We start from the raw sequence: 16,908 nt of genomic DNA on the forward strand, positions 1-16,908 counted from the left end.
ATATTAGACATTGGCTTATAATGAAGTAATGCTGTACTTAAGCAGCATTTATATATATATACATACATATATATGTATATATATATATGTATATTTATTTTTTTAGGTTTAAACGTTATTAAGGTTTTGGTTAATGGTTAGAAATATGCTTGCGTATGTGTGTGTGTGTGTGTGTTTGTGCAAGTAAAATCATTGCATTTTGCAGTGTTTACTTTTCCATGTAAACCAGTGGTGATGTTTATTCAGAGGATTAGTTCATTCACTAGCTGTAGTTTGCACTCTCAGTGACATTATGACTGAGAACAGTCGTAAGTGGCGTACATTTGAGGTTTGCAAATGCAGGCAAGAGTGGGTGGATCTTCACCTTTGTCAAGCTAAACCATCCTCTAATGAGATGCTTATAGGCCTTAAAAAATCACTCACCATGGCAAGATACCAATTACTTAACTCCCTATATGCAAGTGTTTTTATTTCAATAAGATTTGAACATTTAAACTTGTTAAATAGCAGCAAAGGCCTCTGTGGGTAGATGATGATCCTTCGGCTCAGCTATAGTCGTCGCTACAAGATGTTTTAAAGATTTCCTTCAGAGCTCCAGCTAGCATGGCTGTGTGTTGACATCAGGCGAAGAGCAAAGCAGACGAGAACTGGGTGCCCCTGAGCAGGCAGTTACCACAACAAAGCCAAAAGACTGGTCTGAAAAACCAGGCCAAATTCCTGCCCTCTAGGACCTGGCTTAAAGCTTGAGTGGAAACTTTGAAAGAGGGGGATGAGAGGAGAGGAGAGGAGAAGGGAAGAGGTGTAGTGAAGTGGATATGAGAAGAGGCCAGGCGGGTTAGCATGTAGCAAGAAAGGGATGGCTGCTGGGGCCTGTGGAGTACGGCGGGAGAAGGATAGATCAGTGGAAACGAGAGGGAAGCAGAGTCTAAGAGGAGACCAGGCCCCTGCTGTAAGGATGAAGGGATCATATTCCTCCTCTTGAAAGCACCAGGGTAGCCTTGTGGTGGAAAAAGAAGCCATGAACTTGATCTGACGATTAAATAGGCACATCTCTATGGCTGCAGGCCACAAATGAGACCAGGTCCTCGGTGCAGTACACACATGCATGTGCACACACTGTTGGCAAACAAGAATAGTCAATTCTTTATTTGGCTTAATTTCTATGTCATCAATCAACAGTTTTTTTCCAGTTTTACTTTCTTTATTGGATGAAAGTGATATATTTCCATCATTCTTTTATTATACCCAAAATCGTTGTGTAAATGTTCCCCTTAAACAACCCTCCCACTCTGCCTTTTTGTTGGTCGATCCTCTAAGACTGGAGGTGCATTGGGATTGTGTGGGAGTGATTGCTATTTAGCCTCATGGAGCTTGCTACAATCAGATGCCTATATCTCGCATATCCTCCAGGGCTCCTTCCTCATCCTCGTCCTCCATCCACTCCTCCCTCCTCCTGACTCCTCTCACCCACTTTACTGTTACTGTAGCTTGGCAGGCAAGTGGAGCAGTTATGCTGTAGAGCTTCTCTACAACCTTGCACCATCTCCAGTGAACATAAATTAATGGTGTAGAGCAAACAGGCTGCTGGCTCGGGTCCAGGCGCTGGCTTCAGGAGCCCAGCCAACGATTGTTGTGGGGGGCCGTGGCAGCAACAGCAGTAGTAGAACTGCTGTTGCTGCCAACCAACCAACCAGCCAGCCAGCCAGCCAGTCATTCAGTCAGAGGGGCAGACAGACATACTTGGGGCCCTTTTGCTCTATAATAGATGCTGTGGGCCTCACCAGTCTGCCTTGGATTTGCAATCATCAGTGTTTTACTGTCAGAGGGCAGTCTGCTGAGAGCCTTTACACTTGTGAAAGCTCTGGAGTCTGGAGTGAGCGCAGAGGTATGTGCTGAATGCGGTTTGTGTGAGGTGTAGATATGGATGTGCTTTCGTTCGCTGTTATCAGAGGTTGGCATGCAGTGCATGCAGTTTGCAGGTTGGCATCATGTGAGTTCTGTTTATAAGTCGGCCGTATCTGTATCTGCGTGTGCTGATGAGATGGATGCAGAGCAGTGGGGTTGTGTCATGTGATATTCTTGCCTGGTTTCAGACCGGTCCTGTGAAGCAGTAAAAAAAAAAAATTTAGATGGATTGAGATAGCATTGTAATAAAAAGAGAAGCAGATTTTTAGGTAGGTTTAGTTTACACATAAAAAAATATTGACATAACCAGTTCAACATTATTCTAATTTGATACAAATAATTGTTTGTGCTTTATGGTGATGAATTCTAAACACACAACTATTCTTTTTTAATTGACAATTGTCTGTGTATTTGATGTTTGGAGACAGGAGTAATTAACTGTATCCAAATCACGGAATCTGTCAGAAAACTGCAGCGAAAAGCCAGATATCGCCCTGCGCATAGTAAACACTACATGATGGATAGAAAAACTCCAACTGGATTTTATTTGTCATATCTGTTTGATCTCCTAGTAATGCTGCCATGCTTTCAGTCTCACTCTCATTTGTCAAAGACGCCAATTGTAAAATTAATCGTGGCGACTTGATATTTAGAATGTGCCAATCTTAGCAGACTCACCGCAGACTCCATATTAAAATGTCATCCCTATATTTGATTGCCGTCGTTTCTGACAGTGAATATTATTATCACCCTCCAGTCACTTTGATTAAAAACAAATAAGATCCCAATCAGTGTGAGGGAGGCAAATATGAAAAGAAACAATAACGCTTTTAAAACGAGACACACGCTTAATTGCAGCCAACACATTCGAGGTATAACCATGAAAAATAATAATAATTATATGGAATCATGTCTTCGGTTATTGACACCTATTTTATTGTGTAAAGCATATACATGCAGATGATCTACAAAGTCCTCTCAATGAGATGAAATTGCTGTGGCTACATCACACCAATCATCATTAGCAATTCCTTTGTGTTGCCATAGCACTGGGGGTAAACAGCCAATGGCCTGTGATTTCCTGGGAGTCATTAGCATGGAATAGGTTTGCAATCCACTGCAACCTTATGACCTGGCTCTATAACTCATGTCACACACTGATGATGTCATTCATCAATGGGGTCCACCAGCAGGGCTGCTGGTTCAGTGGGTGGAGGGGTGAAGGAGAAGAGCGGGAAATGTGGTGAATGGAACAGCCGGGATAATGATCGGGCTGTGGGATTTGACAACAGCGGCAAATAGGTGTCAGGAGAATATGAAACTGATGTATAGTGAGCTGGATGTTGAAGGAGCAGACAGGAGCCGGCATGGGCCAGAGGTGTGGTGTGCAGTAAGAGTGGTCCAGCAGTGGATGTGGTTATTATTGTATACAGTGAAATGCCAGGCAGGGCTCAGGGGGGGTTTAAGGACCACGCACAGCAGATGATGGAGCTACCTCAGCTTGTAATGTTCAGTAACCACAGGAGCAATTACATCCAGCACTATCAGAGAGCACAGAACCCATCTCACCCTGTAATTTAGCCAGCTGTTGGTTACACATACACACAGCTCCGTTCTCAATGACTAGCAGAATGTGATCCACCTGTGCATGTGACTGCTTTTGCATATTTTTTTTCCTCCTCGGTTTGTGTTGATGTTTGGTCTGTGCTTCTTCCATGTGTGCATCATCAGGAGAGTGCATATTTTCACCGTGAACGAGCTCTAGCATGATTAACAAAGCTGTTTCGATTTGAGGCTGTTGTTGTCCAGACAACAAATTGAAGCTGCTCATTTCAGGCCCTAATTCTTTATAGACCGGCTGTTTTACGTTTTGCGGTCAATCCTCTTTTAAGGATATTGGCCTTGGTGTTTGTAACTGAACATATTGAGCGGATCCAAAGCTAGTGGGGGAGATTATCAATACCATCTTTGATCTTTCGCTGTGTTTGTGTTTCATCCATTAAATAACCATGTCATACTGTCTCCTGAGGGTAGAGAAGGAAGAAACACATTAGAGCAGATTTAGAATTCTGCCTTCCTAATATTTACTCACCAATTCAGCTCACGTTAGCTCTTTACATGTCACTGTTTTTTATTCTTTCTATTCTTATTGGGTGATTTCTGAACATATATATATATATTTTTTTTTTTACTGGGGCAATTAACGTGAAGAGGTTACTCTGAGGTCTAAATAGCTGTTCTTCAATTTCACAGCTCTTGCAGCCGCACCATGGCGGGCTTCTTATTTCTGCATGTGTGTGTGTGTGCGCGTGTCGCCGTCGCCACCACACGCCATTTTCTGCAGTGCTGCGATTTCAGAGCACCTTGCTTTAGGGAAAGCTGCCACAGCAGTGTGTGTGGCCTGCAGTTGCAGACGTAAAACTGTACTATACATATATGTGCATGTCTGTAGACAGGCGAGAGAGGGAGAGGGAGAGAGGGAGAGGGAATTGAGGACAGATGATGAAGGGATGAAGATATGTCACATGCATACATATGCTGTATGTTTATATGTTGGTGGGGCACATGGGCTGTAGTGTTTCATGGGGGCGATGTAGTCTAACACAATGAGACAAGCAGGTGGGGGGGGATGAGTAAGGGCTGAGAGGGGTATGAGTAGAACTAAATAGGATTTTTTTTTTTTTAGTATCGTGTCTATGTGGTCGGAGTAAATCTCCTTACTCAGGGGTTTTGTGTGCGAGAGGGGCTTTAACGTCCCCACTCTCCTTGATGAGACATCTTTCTTGTTAGTTCAAACCATTCATTACGCCGTGGCTGCCGGACAAGCTCTGCCTCTGGCTGGTGTATTTATCACCGGGCTAGAGCGCACGCTCTGGCTGACAGTAGGCGATTGATGACCGGGTCTGGGCCTGAGAGGCTGAGGAAGCCTTAATACAATGTAAATGACCCACTCCCATTTCCAATCTAGGCTGCTCCTCTCCTCACACCTCCTAACCACGTTATCTTTAGCCATGTCTCTGTTTGTATCTGTGTATGTGCCTGTGTGTGTGTGTGTGTGTGTGTGTGTGTGTGTGTGTGTACTTAGGAGTGGGAGGGAGTTTGTGTCGTGTTATATTTGCAAGCATGTTTTGATCATGACCGAGGTCATAGCTCATGTGACAACCCCAAGGAAGCCGACGAGTAAAAACGAGATTGCACTCTTATTCCATGGTGTTGTCCAGAGCAGACATGTTCAAGTTGCACACATGCACATGGGGGGGTGATATAGATGTGCATATCTGTTCTTACACACACACTCACGCTCATCTGTGCATGGACAAACAAAGACACGTGCACGGTAGGTCAGAAATTGGTCTGGCTACACCCAGCCAAGGAAATGTCAGCGCCTGGCAATCAAAAAATGTATTTCTATTCAAGCTTTATCATCTTTCCTTTGTTACTGATTTAGCATATTAAAAGGGACTATGTACACAAGTACAAATCAGATTAATCCCTCTCTGCAGCCAGGACTCATTATTGGTCCAATGTCAGTCTTGTTTGTTATTAATTGAGCACATTCCTCCAACCGTTTTTTTCTTCTTCCCCATCTCACCTTTAATTAAAACCGACTACATTCAGAGAGCAGTGCTATACCGAAAGGAGAAATCTCCCTCTCTGCTGATATGGAACCTCACTTACATCAATTATTTCAGCAGCAAATGAGAAAATAGCTTTTGAGCAACTGTTATCATTTCAATTTAAAACTGAATTCACTTAACATGAACCACGAAGACATGGCCAGCGCCTTCTCAATTAGTCTGGAGACAAAGACGGGGGAGAGTTTTGAGAATGAAGGTATTTCCCTTGAAGGGAAAGAATGTGTGTTAATGGAGCTTGAAAACCACCTGAAAACTCCTGTTCAGGGTTCGGTTTCTGACATTTAAAAGGAATTTGTGCGGTGATTTGCAGGTGTTGCGTCTATTAAGTTTTTCATATGTGCATTTCTGTTTGCACATGCTTGTATTTGTGTGTGTGTGTGGTGTGTGTTCGTGGAACTCTGAGCATGCATGCTCGCTCTGTGTACAGCGGCTGAATTAAACACATAGCGTCTCATTTGTTTTGTGTGCGTGCACCCCGACTCCTAATCTGGCCCTTAAAGACATCTGTCACCAGCGATCACTGTTGTTTTGTCATGCTTCATAGCAGGCCCAGGGGAGCAAGGCAGCCCAAGGTCTGCCATTTATATCAGCCAACGTTCTCTAGATTGGACCTGACACAAATAGTATCATTGCAGCCCCGGTTGCAGAATTACATCTTCAAGTAAAAATCTAAACAAGGCCGTGGAGGAAGATTCCACCGCGTTAGTCCGTGTTCGGCTGCTGCCTATGAAAGAGCCACCACCGGGATGCATGTCGGAGGAAAAGATAAATGTATTTGCAGCAAATCAGCACCCACTCATCCTGTTCCCTGGTGTTATAAAAGGATTCTTAGACACCGTAGTATCCGTGTGGTTTGACGGCGCGTGTGCGAGCGCGTGTGTTCGTGTGCAATGTTTTCATTTGTGTGAGGTGCATATGTTCAGTATGTGCACTGTATGTGTAAGTGTGTGGGTGGGGCAGGAATAGGGAAGGGGGTTATCACAGTTGACAGTTTTGACAAACTTGTTTGACCAGCTCTGACAGGTTTTGCACTAAACTCTCCCTCGCTCGCTTTCTTTCTGTGTGTGGGTGTGTGTGTGTGTGTGTGTGTGTGTGTGTGTGGGTGGACACGTGTAAGCTGTGAATGTGTATACCGTGAAAAGGAGGGGCAGGGTTGGGTGGAGGTCACGAGAAGGTGCAGTCTTGGGTTACACAATACAACAAACACAGGAACATTTTGAATACAAAGTGTACAACGGCTTGGGGGTTTGACATGCAGTATGCTTCATTAGTGTGTCAGAGGCTCATGTGTGTTCTCTGTCTCTGTTTGCTTCCCGCAGCACCCATACCCCTCTGAAGAGCAGAAGAAGCAGCTAGCCCAAGACACAGGCCTCACCATCTTACAAGTAAACAACTGGTGAGTCAAGATTTCCTCTCGCCGTATCTCCACCTCCAGCATCGCTCTGCCTTTCATTTCTCAAAAGCCTTTGCCTCCCTCTCCCCACCAGCTAAGATGGCTAATACTCCTAAAGTGTGAAAACCGTTTATGTGCAGCCCTCCCCATCACGTATAGACCCAGACACACACATGTACACACACAGACAACCTTTGTGACATTATTATGTTTAAGCTACCAGGATGTTCTAGTGTTATCAGCAAACTGTTCTGAGGCTAAGTCAGTGGTGTTTGCGGTTTGATGCACGTGTATTCAGTGGGATTTATTTAAGGGAGAAAGACAGAGATCAAAACCCCCCAGAGCCCCCCACACCCACCCTGTCCCTTCATCCAAAATCAAACCTAGCACTGCCACTGGTGCCCCCACAAAAGGCAAAACAGCCTTCCACCCCCTTTCCCATTTTATACCAGCAATATGGTGGATTAAGGTTTTGGTGGCCTGGCCAGCAGGGCCTTTGTAGATGGCTTAGCACATAACTGGGGGTGGTGGATTAAATAAAATGATCACAGAAGCAAAGAAATGATACAGGAATTACTTATCAAAATACTAGCCCAGGTTTTATCTGCAGCTTAATTTTGTTCAGTGCATTCTCAGGGTGATGTTCAGATTAATTGAACTGACAGCTTCTTTTCAAAATTCCGGCAAGGTATTTGCACGGATTTCAGGTCTTACACAAACTTAATTATATGGAACCCCATTTTATCATTCTAATTCCATGTAGCGGGGGTTCTATTTACAAATGACAAGTCTGTGCCTTTTATTCACAGCTTTCCTTAATATATTTATCAAAGCGGGTTCATTTACAAAGTGCTCTATCTGTTGGGTACAGGCAGGCTGACATTAACGAAAGCTTTTAGGTTTATCAGACTCGCAGCCTGACAAGCCACCCGAGGGTCAATTGATTTTTTGGTTCTGTGATTCATTTTTTCTCTCATTTTTCCTGGATCACAATGAGAAACAAGCCTGGAGAATTAGCCTGGTTTGTCGGGCCTTATCTATCAGCTCCCCTCCACCCCTCATCTCCTCCCCCCTCCATCCTCACTTACTCTCTCTCTCTCTCTCCCTCACCCTTTTGCTTTATTTCCTTCCAGCCAAAGGGAAGTCAAGCTACTTAAATTGGCCACAGGAACTGCTGTTATCAGACTTTAATGCACCCTACAGTGTGGATAGCATTTCAATTACACCAGTAACCAAAGATTAGCCCCCGCTTGCCTGTTTCATGCCTCGTGCCATCGTTTCGGGACGCCACACACCTTACCTACAGGAGCAGAAAATTGAGTTGCCTTGCCTGTGTCATGGTGATTAATGCAGAAATAGTCTGCTAACCTGGGAGGAGAGCGAGCGCGAGAGAAATAGACAGAGACATAGACAGAGATAGATATAGATATAGGACGAGTCCCTGCCTTCCCAGAGGCCATGAAATCCAAGCCCAGCTCTGAAATACCTCAGATCCATTTATAAAGAGGTCTGAAAGAATCTCGCACTGAGTAACATCTTCATGAACCCTGTTTCCACACATACACACACATGCACATAGGTGGTCACTGAGCAGTGTATTAATGTTACACCAGCTGTGTTAACAAAAACACACCAGGAATTGATTTTCACAAATAAAGTCATTAGAGACATTTAGGTCCATGTCTGGCACATTCTGGCTGTTGCCACGGTGCCTGGAAGAGGACAGATGAGTTGAGAGGATGCTGGAGTTTTCTTTCCCCTGTAGCTCGTAGCCAGGCAGGAAGGTGAGTTACAATTAAACGTCTCTTTGTTTCGCTCTTAAATATCAGGCTCCTGTGAGTGTTGATATGCTCCTCACAGGATATGACAAAAGTCTGCCATATGAAATTCCTGTGAAAAAAAAAAAAAAAAAAAAAGCTCATCAAATTCCTGGCCGGCCCCTTGCATTGTTCTGTAGTTCTCTTTGATACATGGCTGCTGCCATGTTACTGGCCAAAGAGAGGGAGAAAGAGAGATAGAGACAGAAGCAGAGGATGAGTGGGGGGGGCAAAGGGAGGGGACGGGCCGCCGTCTTCGGTTTCCAGAGCTCTCCCTCGGGGAAAGGATGTGCTGAATCAGGGCTTTGTCCGCCGGCACAATCACAGCCGTGCAAGGGCACAAGGGTGCTCTGTGTGATAGTCAATAGACAGTGCATCTCGCTCTCTCTCCCCTCTTGCCCCATCGCAACTCCCCGCGGGACCCTACGCCCCCCCCCCCAACTGACGACTCCCTTCGCGTTTACCTGCAGCTCACCTGTACACACGCGAAACAAAACATGCGGACGAGTGACCGCAGCTGGTTTTCGAAAACCCTTTTGTCTCCGTTCCTCCGTCTGATTCTACTGTAAATCTAGTGTATGTCATTAGCGAGCAGCCTCACCTGTTTGCTGCCCACACCCCATTAGCCGTCTGACGTTAATAAGGAACAAAGGAAAAGGTTAAAGTCCACAATCTCACTGTGCTGGTGTTAAGCAGATGAGGAGAAGGACTTGATTATCCTGTTAATCGGTTGCTCTGTGTGCATTAGTGTGTGTGTACGTGCACTCTATTACTAATGGGACACTGTGGCTCACTCTGCACAGAGAGGTTGTGTGTGTACAGTGTGTCGGGACACCATTAGTTGACCATTAGGCGGTGTGTTTGCTCTGCTTACATTTGAGACTGAACCGGCGTCATGTGAACAGAATTGGGGGAGTGGTCCGGACGTGTAATTGCATTTGTTTAAGATTGCGAGAAAAGGTGAGGGCCATGTCACACACGGCGTTCTGGGATAGCAAAGTAGGTGAAACGGCAGACTCAGGCGTCTGTCTCGATGTGAGAAAATCGTTCACAGTTTACAGTATCTGGCAGTATATTTGTCTGCATCAGCAGCTCCTGGTGTCCTGCTATCAGTCTGGGCTAAATGGGGCCTGACCGAATCATTTCATGTCTCAGCGTCAGAGCCGGCACGACGTGCCCTCGCTCACTGCCATAAACACACGCGCCAACTATCCTGCTGTTATTTACCACGGCGGCAGCAATGGTGCACGCTCACACGCACGCGGGGTTATTACACGGGCCTGAGAGATGACGCCGATGACAGATGCCTGACAGAAACGGTATCTAAAAAAAGGAAGGAAATCGTCCCCTCATTATTCCCTCATCTCACAGGCAGCCAGTTGGTCATTTCCATGGCAGACAGCGAGAGAGAGAGAGAGAGAGAGAGAGAGAGCGAGGCAGAGTGAGGCAGAGCGAGTTGGAGAGCGAACATGTCAGTTCTTGGCATCTCTGATGAGTGAATGCTGTGCCACTGGAGCACTAATAACAATAAAGAGGGCACTAAGCCACACTCTATTTTTACTTCTCTGCCTCCTCTCTCCAGCCCAGGGGGCAATACATGCACACACACACACACACACACACAGAGAGAGAGAGGCTCTAATTAGCGGCAGAAAGGAATACAATGAGTGAGTTATTAAGACGTAGGGGCGGATCGCAGCCAACCTTTGCCCCCTGTCAGATCACAGGTCACATGATAAGGGAAGGATATCCGCCAGACGACGGCGCCAAGCAGCCTGTGCCCACTGAGGAGATGAAATAGGCTCAATCTCTCCAGCCATGCAGGGCAGGGCATGGTGCACTGATTGTGTTTGGTTTTATCTCTCTTTTGAGAATCCTCTCACCACAAGGACAAACTCCACTAATAATAGACGATCGCCGCGTCACACCGTACGTCCATGTTTACGTTTGGGTTTCTGACATTTAATCCCGGGTTAGTCTGAAAATACGAGAGTACCGTGCCGTGTCAGTTTCCCATGTCATGTAGCTTGGAAACTAGATGATAACTAAACTATGTAGATAAATCAGAGCTACCAAGAGAGTTGAACTACACTAAAAAAAAGACTTACCTGTCATCATCCCTTTATAACCTTCACCTTTCTGTGTAGAATCTCCACACAGATGCATTGTGGGAGATTTCTTTGGGTCGCCAAAAATAAATAAATCAGCAGATTTCGGTCCAGCCCTTTTACATTCACGTGTTTATGTTTTACATGACATGCATAAATTTGAGTTGTGACAAATCGCTTTAAAACTGTCACAAATTCAACTAACGATAGTTTCGTTGTGAGTCCGATTCCTCCGCTAGTCTACATGCCGATGTGTCCTTGGGCAAGACACTTCAGCACTGGCTTAGGGTTAGTGTAAAGCAGCTTTGAGTGCTGTATGATATACAGACCATTTACCATTTTTAAGTTACGGAAAACACTGCTTTATACTGAGTATGTGCCCCATTCTTTTGCACATTCACGTCTTTTCTACCTTACTCCTCGACGTACAGTAAAATCTGTGAAATGTTATTAATGGTGAAGCACATTTGTTTGTATTGTCCGGGAACAAAAGCCAAGGCTAAATCAGTTCCTCCACTTAGCGAAAACATTTTCCATCCCTCGTTCTCAGGCCAACGAGACACATAGAAACACTGGCTTTCATGATATTTTTATGATCCTCTGGTTTGGCGGGCGGGCCCGTTATTAAATGCAAAATAATAACTAATATTTTCCAAATGTAACATATAAATCTATGAAACTGGCACAGCTGCCTCTGTTTTTTCCACATTCCTTATAAGTATTTAAGTCTTATATGAATCTCACACAGAGGCTTTTGAGGTCCCTTTCCCCTCACTCCCTACTCTGCTTTGTATCACTGCCAATTTCTCTACTTCTCCGCCACCTTGGTGGGCTAGTTGACTAAAGTTGCTGGTTATCTGTTTAACTTTGACCCAGATGGAACTGTCAGGCCTTTTTTTGGCTGCAACCAGGGACTCCCGGCAGTGGCCATCTTATGCCCCAGGCTTTCTAAATATACAGCTGGAGTGTGGAGAGGTTGTGGCTGTGTTTGTATGTGTATCTCTTTAGTGTGTGTGTGCAAGCAGAAGTGTATATGTGTATCTGACGGAAGGAGAGAGAGGGACTATCAAGGCGCTGCCAACACAGGCATCATGATCCCTCTCATTTAGGGACCGCTAATTGGCAGTTAATTAGCAGAATTGACTCTGTTGTCAGATCCCAAGTGCCAGCCCCCCTACCAACACCCCCTGCCCACTAAGTTCATTTGATCTGGCTGGCTTTCATGATGCTGTAATAATAATCCAATTGTATCTGTTTTAGAGCACAAACCACATTGGGAAAAAACATATTTTCATTATTGGCAGAGTGAAAGACGCCCCTGTTGTAGTTGGTTTCGTTTTGTTTTTCAATTTGTTCAGCGGTTGTTACAGATCCAAATTTCTCTTTGCGGTGGAATTTAGACACATGCTGCACTCACGGGCTTAAGCCATGGGAGTCTTAAACAGCTGATGCTAATGTGTGCCGCTGCGTTTATGTGCGCACTCGCGGAATATGGTCTGTGTTTGAGTACATGGGCCCGCTGGAAATGTTCAGCGGGCACCACTCCCACTTTATCGGGCACTTGGGGCACATTGGGTCATAGCGTGGCATGGACACCCACCGTGGCCATTGAGCAGCCCACTGCCCACCTCTGTGTCAGTCTCCAGTTATGAAAAACAGGTGGTGCTTTAAAAGAAAGAAAAAAAAAAAACAGGCACAACCAGGCAGTCGTGCGCAAAAATGAATTCTATTTGACTTGTTTTCCTATTTCAAGCTCAAGACTCTCCAAGGCTGTGGAATTCTCCCAGCAAAGACGGCAGGCAAGGAGAACGAAGCCAGACGAGGCAAGGAGCTGAAAGAGGCATTACAGAGAGAGTATTAGAGAGAGAGAGAGAGATGGGAGGAGGGAGGTCTTTGTACTTCTCTGCTCCTTTTGGCTCTTTTATTCCTCAACGGCTTGGTTTTATTGGTGGGTCGTTTAATAACAAGGGCTCTGCGTTTGAAATGAAGTCGAGCTGCCTTTGCATTGTAGAACCTCCTCTTTTATTTTAGATGGTAGATGGTAATTTCTGTACTAGAGGTTAGAACTCAGACGGTGAGAATGTGGGAGAGAATTCAAGGAGAATAGAAGGAAGGTGGGGGGGAAGTAGGTTAATTTATTTCATTTGCAGGAAGAGAGAAAACGTAATAAGAAAAAAAAGGTTGGTGATAGTGGGGAAGAAAGAGTAGGATGCTGTTGTCATGATCGTGCAGCTTAATGCATACGGGCAGCCTCAGTAAGCCTGCCAGAATCTCCCTGTGCCTGAGGCCATCTGTGAGCAGAATAGCAATTTTATTACTTTGTCATTAAACCAATTTCACAGCAGTATTGTTTGTTAATGAGCAGCCGCAAACGAGCGAAGATGTCACATTCTAGAATAGCAGCAAGATTTGTGACCCCAGCTCTCCTCTGTTTCTTTCTCCCAACCTGTGCCTCATTCTTATTCCTTTGCTCTTTTTTTTTTTTCCATCGCCTCGTTCCCTCTCATCCGTACTGCCATCCCTGCTCTCTCTCAGCCATCCTCCCGTCTTGCTTATCCCTCCCTTCATCCCCCGTTATAGGGGTCCCTGGCTCATAAAAGTGGAAACGGCAGAAAGATAAAATGCAAAGTCTATACAGTCAAGTCTCTGTTTATGAGCTTCCATTTGCCTTTAGAGCTCATTGGGACGAATGGTTTCTCCATGGGCTTTCAGGGTGTGCAGCTGGAGAGCCTGGGATATTGGCCTGCTTTTTTAGCTCTCAAGCCTAACTTGGGTGCCAAGGGCAAGAGCCAGCAGAGGAACTAAGCACCTGAATAGATGCATAGGTCATTTGGATTGTATGCAAGGTGATGTCATGCATTTTTCTGATTTTGAGTACCAGATCATGGCTTTTCCTTTTTAGTTTGCACAGTTTTAGGAACGGTCTGACTTCAAGACTTGTTCTGAGTGGTTTTCTTTTACAAAGAAAAGCCACGTGATTCAGCTGCTGTGGTGCTATATGTGTTTTTACGGCTAGGTACTCTACTTGTGTTTTTACTCTGGAGGTCAGGTGACACAAATTCTTGGTCTTTTTGTGGCTTATGACAGAGAGAGAGGGAGTTTGAATGTGGGGCCCCCAGAGGATCACACAACCTGACAGACTAGATTTGGAATAATTAGTTGATCTGCTAAAGAAGATAGCCTAGCCCCCTAGCCTGAGGAGCTGTGTGTGTGTGTGTGTGTGTGTGTTAGCCACAGGCTGCTGCCGTGTCCCTTGGTGGTGGTGATGTGTTTCGGATGGCTGAATGTTGTGTATGTGTTTGTGTGCATTGTGCATGTGTTTGAAAGCAGAGGTGAGAGTGTGTGTGTGTGTGGGGGGCTAAAAGGGATAAAGGTGACCAGGTGTAACAGAATGGCCTGGAGGGTATAAGTGTGTAAGTGTGTGTGTGTGTTTTGGAGCAAGAGAGGACAGGAGCTCTGTCTTTGCTGAGCTCTTTAAACTCTGTGAACCTCCACAAGGTATTTTCTCTCTGTCCAGGCATGCTCTTCCTCTCACTCCTTCTCTGGCGCTCTGTTTTTCTTTACCTTCGCCTTTCACACTTTGCACTTCCCTCTCTCTCTGACTTATGGATATACAGTAACAGCGTGTATACAGGCACGCTCGTTTATCTTTGCTTTTGGGTGGTGTCACGTTCGAAATGTCCCCCCTCTGACACCTTTCCTTTAAGACACATTGCAAGTGAACGTCTCTGGGTATGAATAGAGGAGAGTTGTAATCACATCCTCGGCACTGCTGCCATGTATTATAATTACCTGTTGTGTGTGTGTGTGTGTGTGTACTTTCTGAAGCAGTGATTCATGGCCCGCTGCCCTCTGTGGCTTTGAGGTGCAGGCCAATAAGCCCATCATGGAAGACCCTATAAATCAATATAGCCCTTTGTTTGTTTAAGCCATGCTCTGCCCCAGTTCAGGCCTGTTATGGATGAGATATCAGTCGACTCGTTGCCAAGCAGAGAGGAGGGAGGGAGCGAGCAGGAGGGAAGGCATCACAGGATCTCTCCGCAAAAACAATCCAATCTTAATTGGAACATTGCCCAAAATCCTGCAGATATAAAACCCCAGCAATTTGCAAATTTTGGAGGTGGCGAGACATAAATTAAACGGCGCGCGGAGACACACGTGTATGCACTTTGATGGAGTTATCAGATGTAGCTGGAGGAATTAGCCACGATTAGCCAACAGTATTACATGCATAACAAGATGCAGAGATACAGCCAGAGAAAGGAAGGAGGAAGACAATGAGGAGTATATTATCCTAATCTAGGGTTTCTCTCTCTCTCTCTCCAGCCTTATGAATATTTATTCCTCCCATTACGGATGATGATGTTTCAATTGAGCATGTGTGTAAGGGAGGGAGGGGAGGTGGTGGAATGCCTTTTCCCTAGTGGGGGTAGAGGGCGTCTGCCTGTAGCCCCCTGAAGACATGTCTATGTTATCATCTTCTTGTTATAATGTAAGAGGAACTCTTTTCAGCTTTCTCCAAAGTACAGTAGAAAAAAAAAAAAGCACCTGCCATTTGATAAAAAGTTCAACTTTCTTTGCTCTCAAATTTTAATGTACATCTCATGTAACAAAACAACCTATGAAAATAAAACTTTATTAGAATTTTCACTCATTTCCACACTTGGCTTTTGCGAGACACAGATATTGTTTTATTTGTTTAAGGCTGTCACAGTCAAAGGAGGCCAGTCAAAGGCACGGGGCTCCCTTCAGGCCACCAGACACATCAGGAGTCCCTGTGGTCTGTTCCCCAGTGTTACTGCAGCCTCTGCCAGCAGACCCTTCCACAACTGCTATTTATATCACTAGTCTGCCGCTGGGCTTTTTAGCCCCAAACGCTGCTTTTGACCGGGGCCTGCACACACTGTTGTTTTGTTTTGTTTTTTTCTTTGCTTGTGTGTCTGCACTTATGTACGTCAAAGCAATTACGTGCAATTGAATCTCAGGTCAATTATTCAGTAGGGAGTGCAGAGGCAAGCTCCTAGCAGTTGACCAGCGTCTCGCGGTCACTTATACGCGTTCGATTTTGAAAAACACGCTCATGTATGGTGGAAATAGTCCCACGCATGGCAAAGACAAAGTGGTGGGAAGATGATGATGACACACTGGTGGAAGGGAGAATCCCTTTTTCCGTGCGCACACACCCATGTCTGGCTCTTCAAGACTGCAAGTGCAGCGGCACCTAAACTCTGGCATTAGAGAATCTTGGCAGTCTATATCCACCTGGTTTAGGTGTCACTTTTTAATTGCTCAAACTGCTGTGCATTTTCACTGCCCTACATTCACGGTTAATAGTAGAGCAGTCTGAGAAGAAAAAAAAGTAAGAAAGAGAGAGAGAAAGAGCGCATGTGCATGTGTGTGTATATACAGTTTTTGGGGGTGAAATCGGGGCACACTCCCTGTACCACCTCCTGTTGGCTCCGCTTTTTGACTTCTCTCTAACACATTTGAGATTCAGTAAGTTCTCAAGCCATGTGTGTGTGTTGCACAAGGATGTAACTGTTGAAGCCCCTCTTGATAGGCCCCCGCTTCTTCTCTTTGAGCTGAAACCCATTATAGTCTTATAAAAGAGGGAGAAGAGAGACGTTTGATATGGAGCAAAGGAAACAGATTGGCCTTATTTCCTGCCTGGCTGCTGCGATGCAGACACTTGTGTTGCCTAGACGATGCAGGCAATTGACACTCAATTTTGTTTGAAATATCACGCCTCTATCATGTCATTATCAGCTTCCCCTGGTAATCCACAAAGCCGCCCTGTTTGATATCTGACAATAAGGGGGAGTCACAGAGTCGCGGAATCTCTCACTCGATTACCAGGCAGAGAGGGGGGAAACCGGGTTGAGAATGAAAGGGGAGCACTCGACGATAGAGCGAGAGACAAAGAGAGGGTGAAAGAAATAGAGATGGAGAGATAGACAGAGAGGCTAAAAAGTCACACATTTTGTAAGATAGTAGGGAGAAGTGGATGGAAACGACGATTGTACCTGATTCTCCCTGCAGAGACTTAC

General features: G+C 45.2%; 1 protein-coding gene across 6 annotated transcripts in view; it reads left to right on the forward strand.

Moving 5' to 3' along the window:
• meis2a (Meis homeobox 2a) overlaps positions 1 to 16,908 on the forward strand; it is a 76,382-nt gene that overhangs the window by 45,678 nt on the left and 13,796 nt on the right. For all 6 annotated transcript variants that reach the window (XM_044047711.1, XM_044047713.1, XM_044047708.1 and 3 more), the window contains exon 9: positions 6,863 to 6,939. In XM_044047711.1, coding sequence (XP_043903646.1) covers positions 6,863 to 6,939 — 77 coding nt within the window. The remainder of the gene's footprint in view (positions 1 to 6,862; positions 6,940 to 16,908) is intronic.

The sequence above is a fragment of the Solea senegalensis genome, linkage group LG16, assembly GCF_019176455.1.
Source record: "Solea senegalensis isolate Sse05_10M linkage group LG16, IFAPA_SoseM_1, whole genome shotgun sequence".
Taxonomy (NCBI): domain Eukaryota; kingdom Metazoa; phylum Chordata; class Actinopteri; order Pleuronectiformes; family Soleidae; genus Solea; species Solea senegalensis.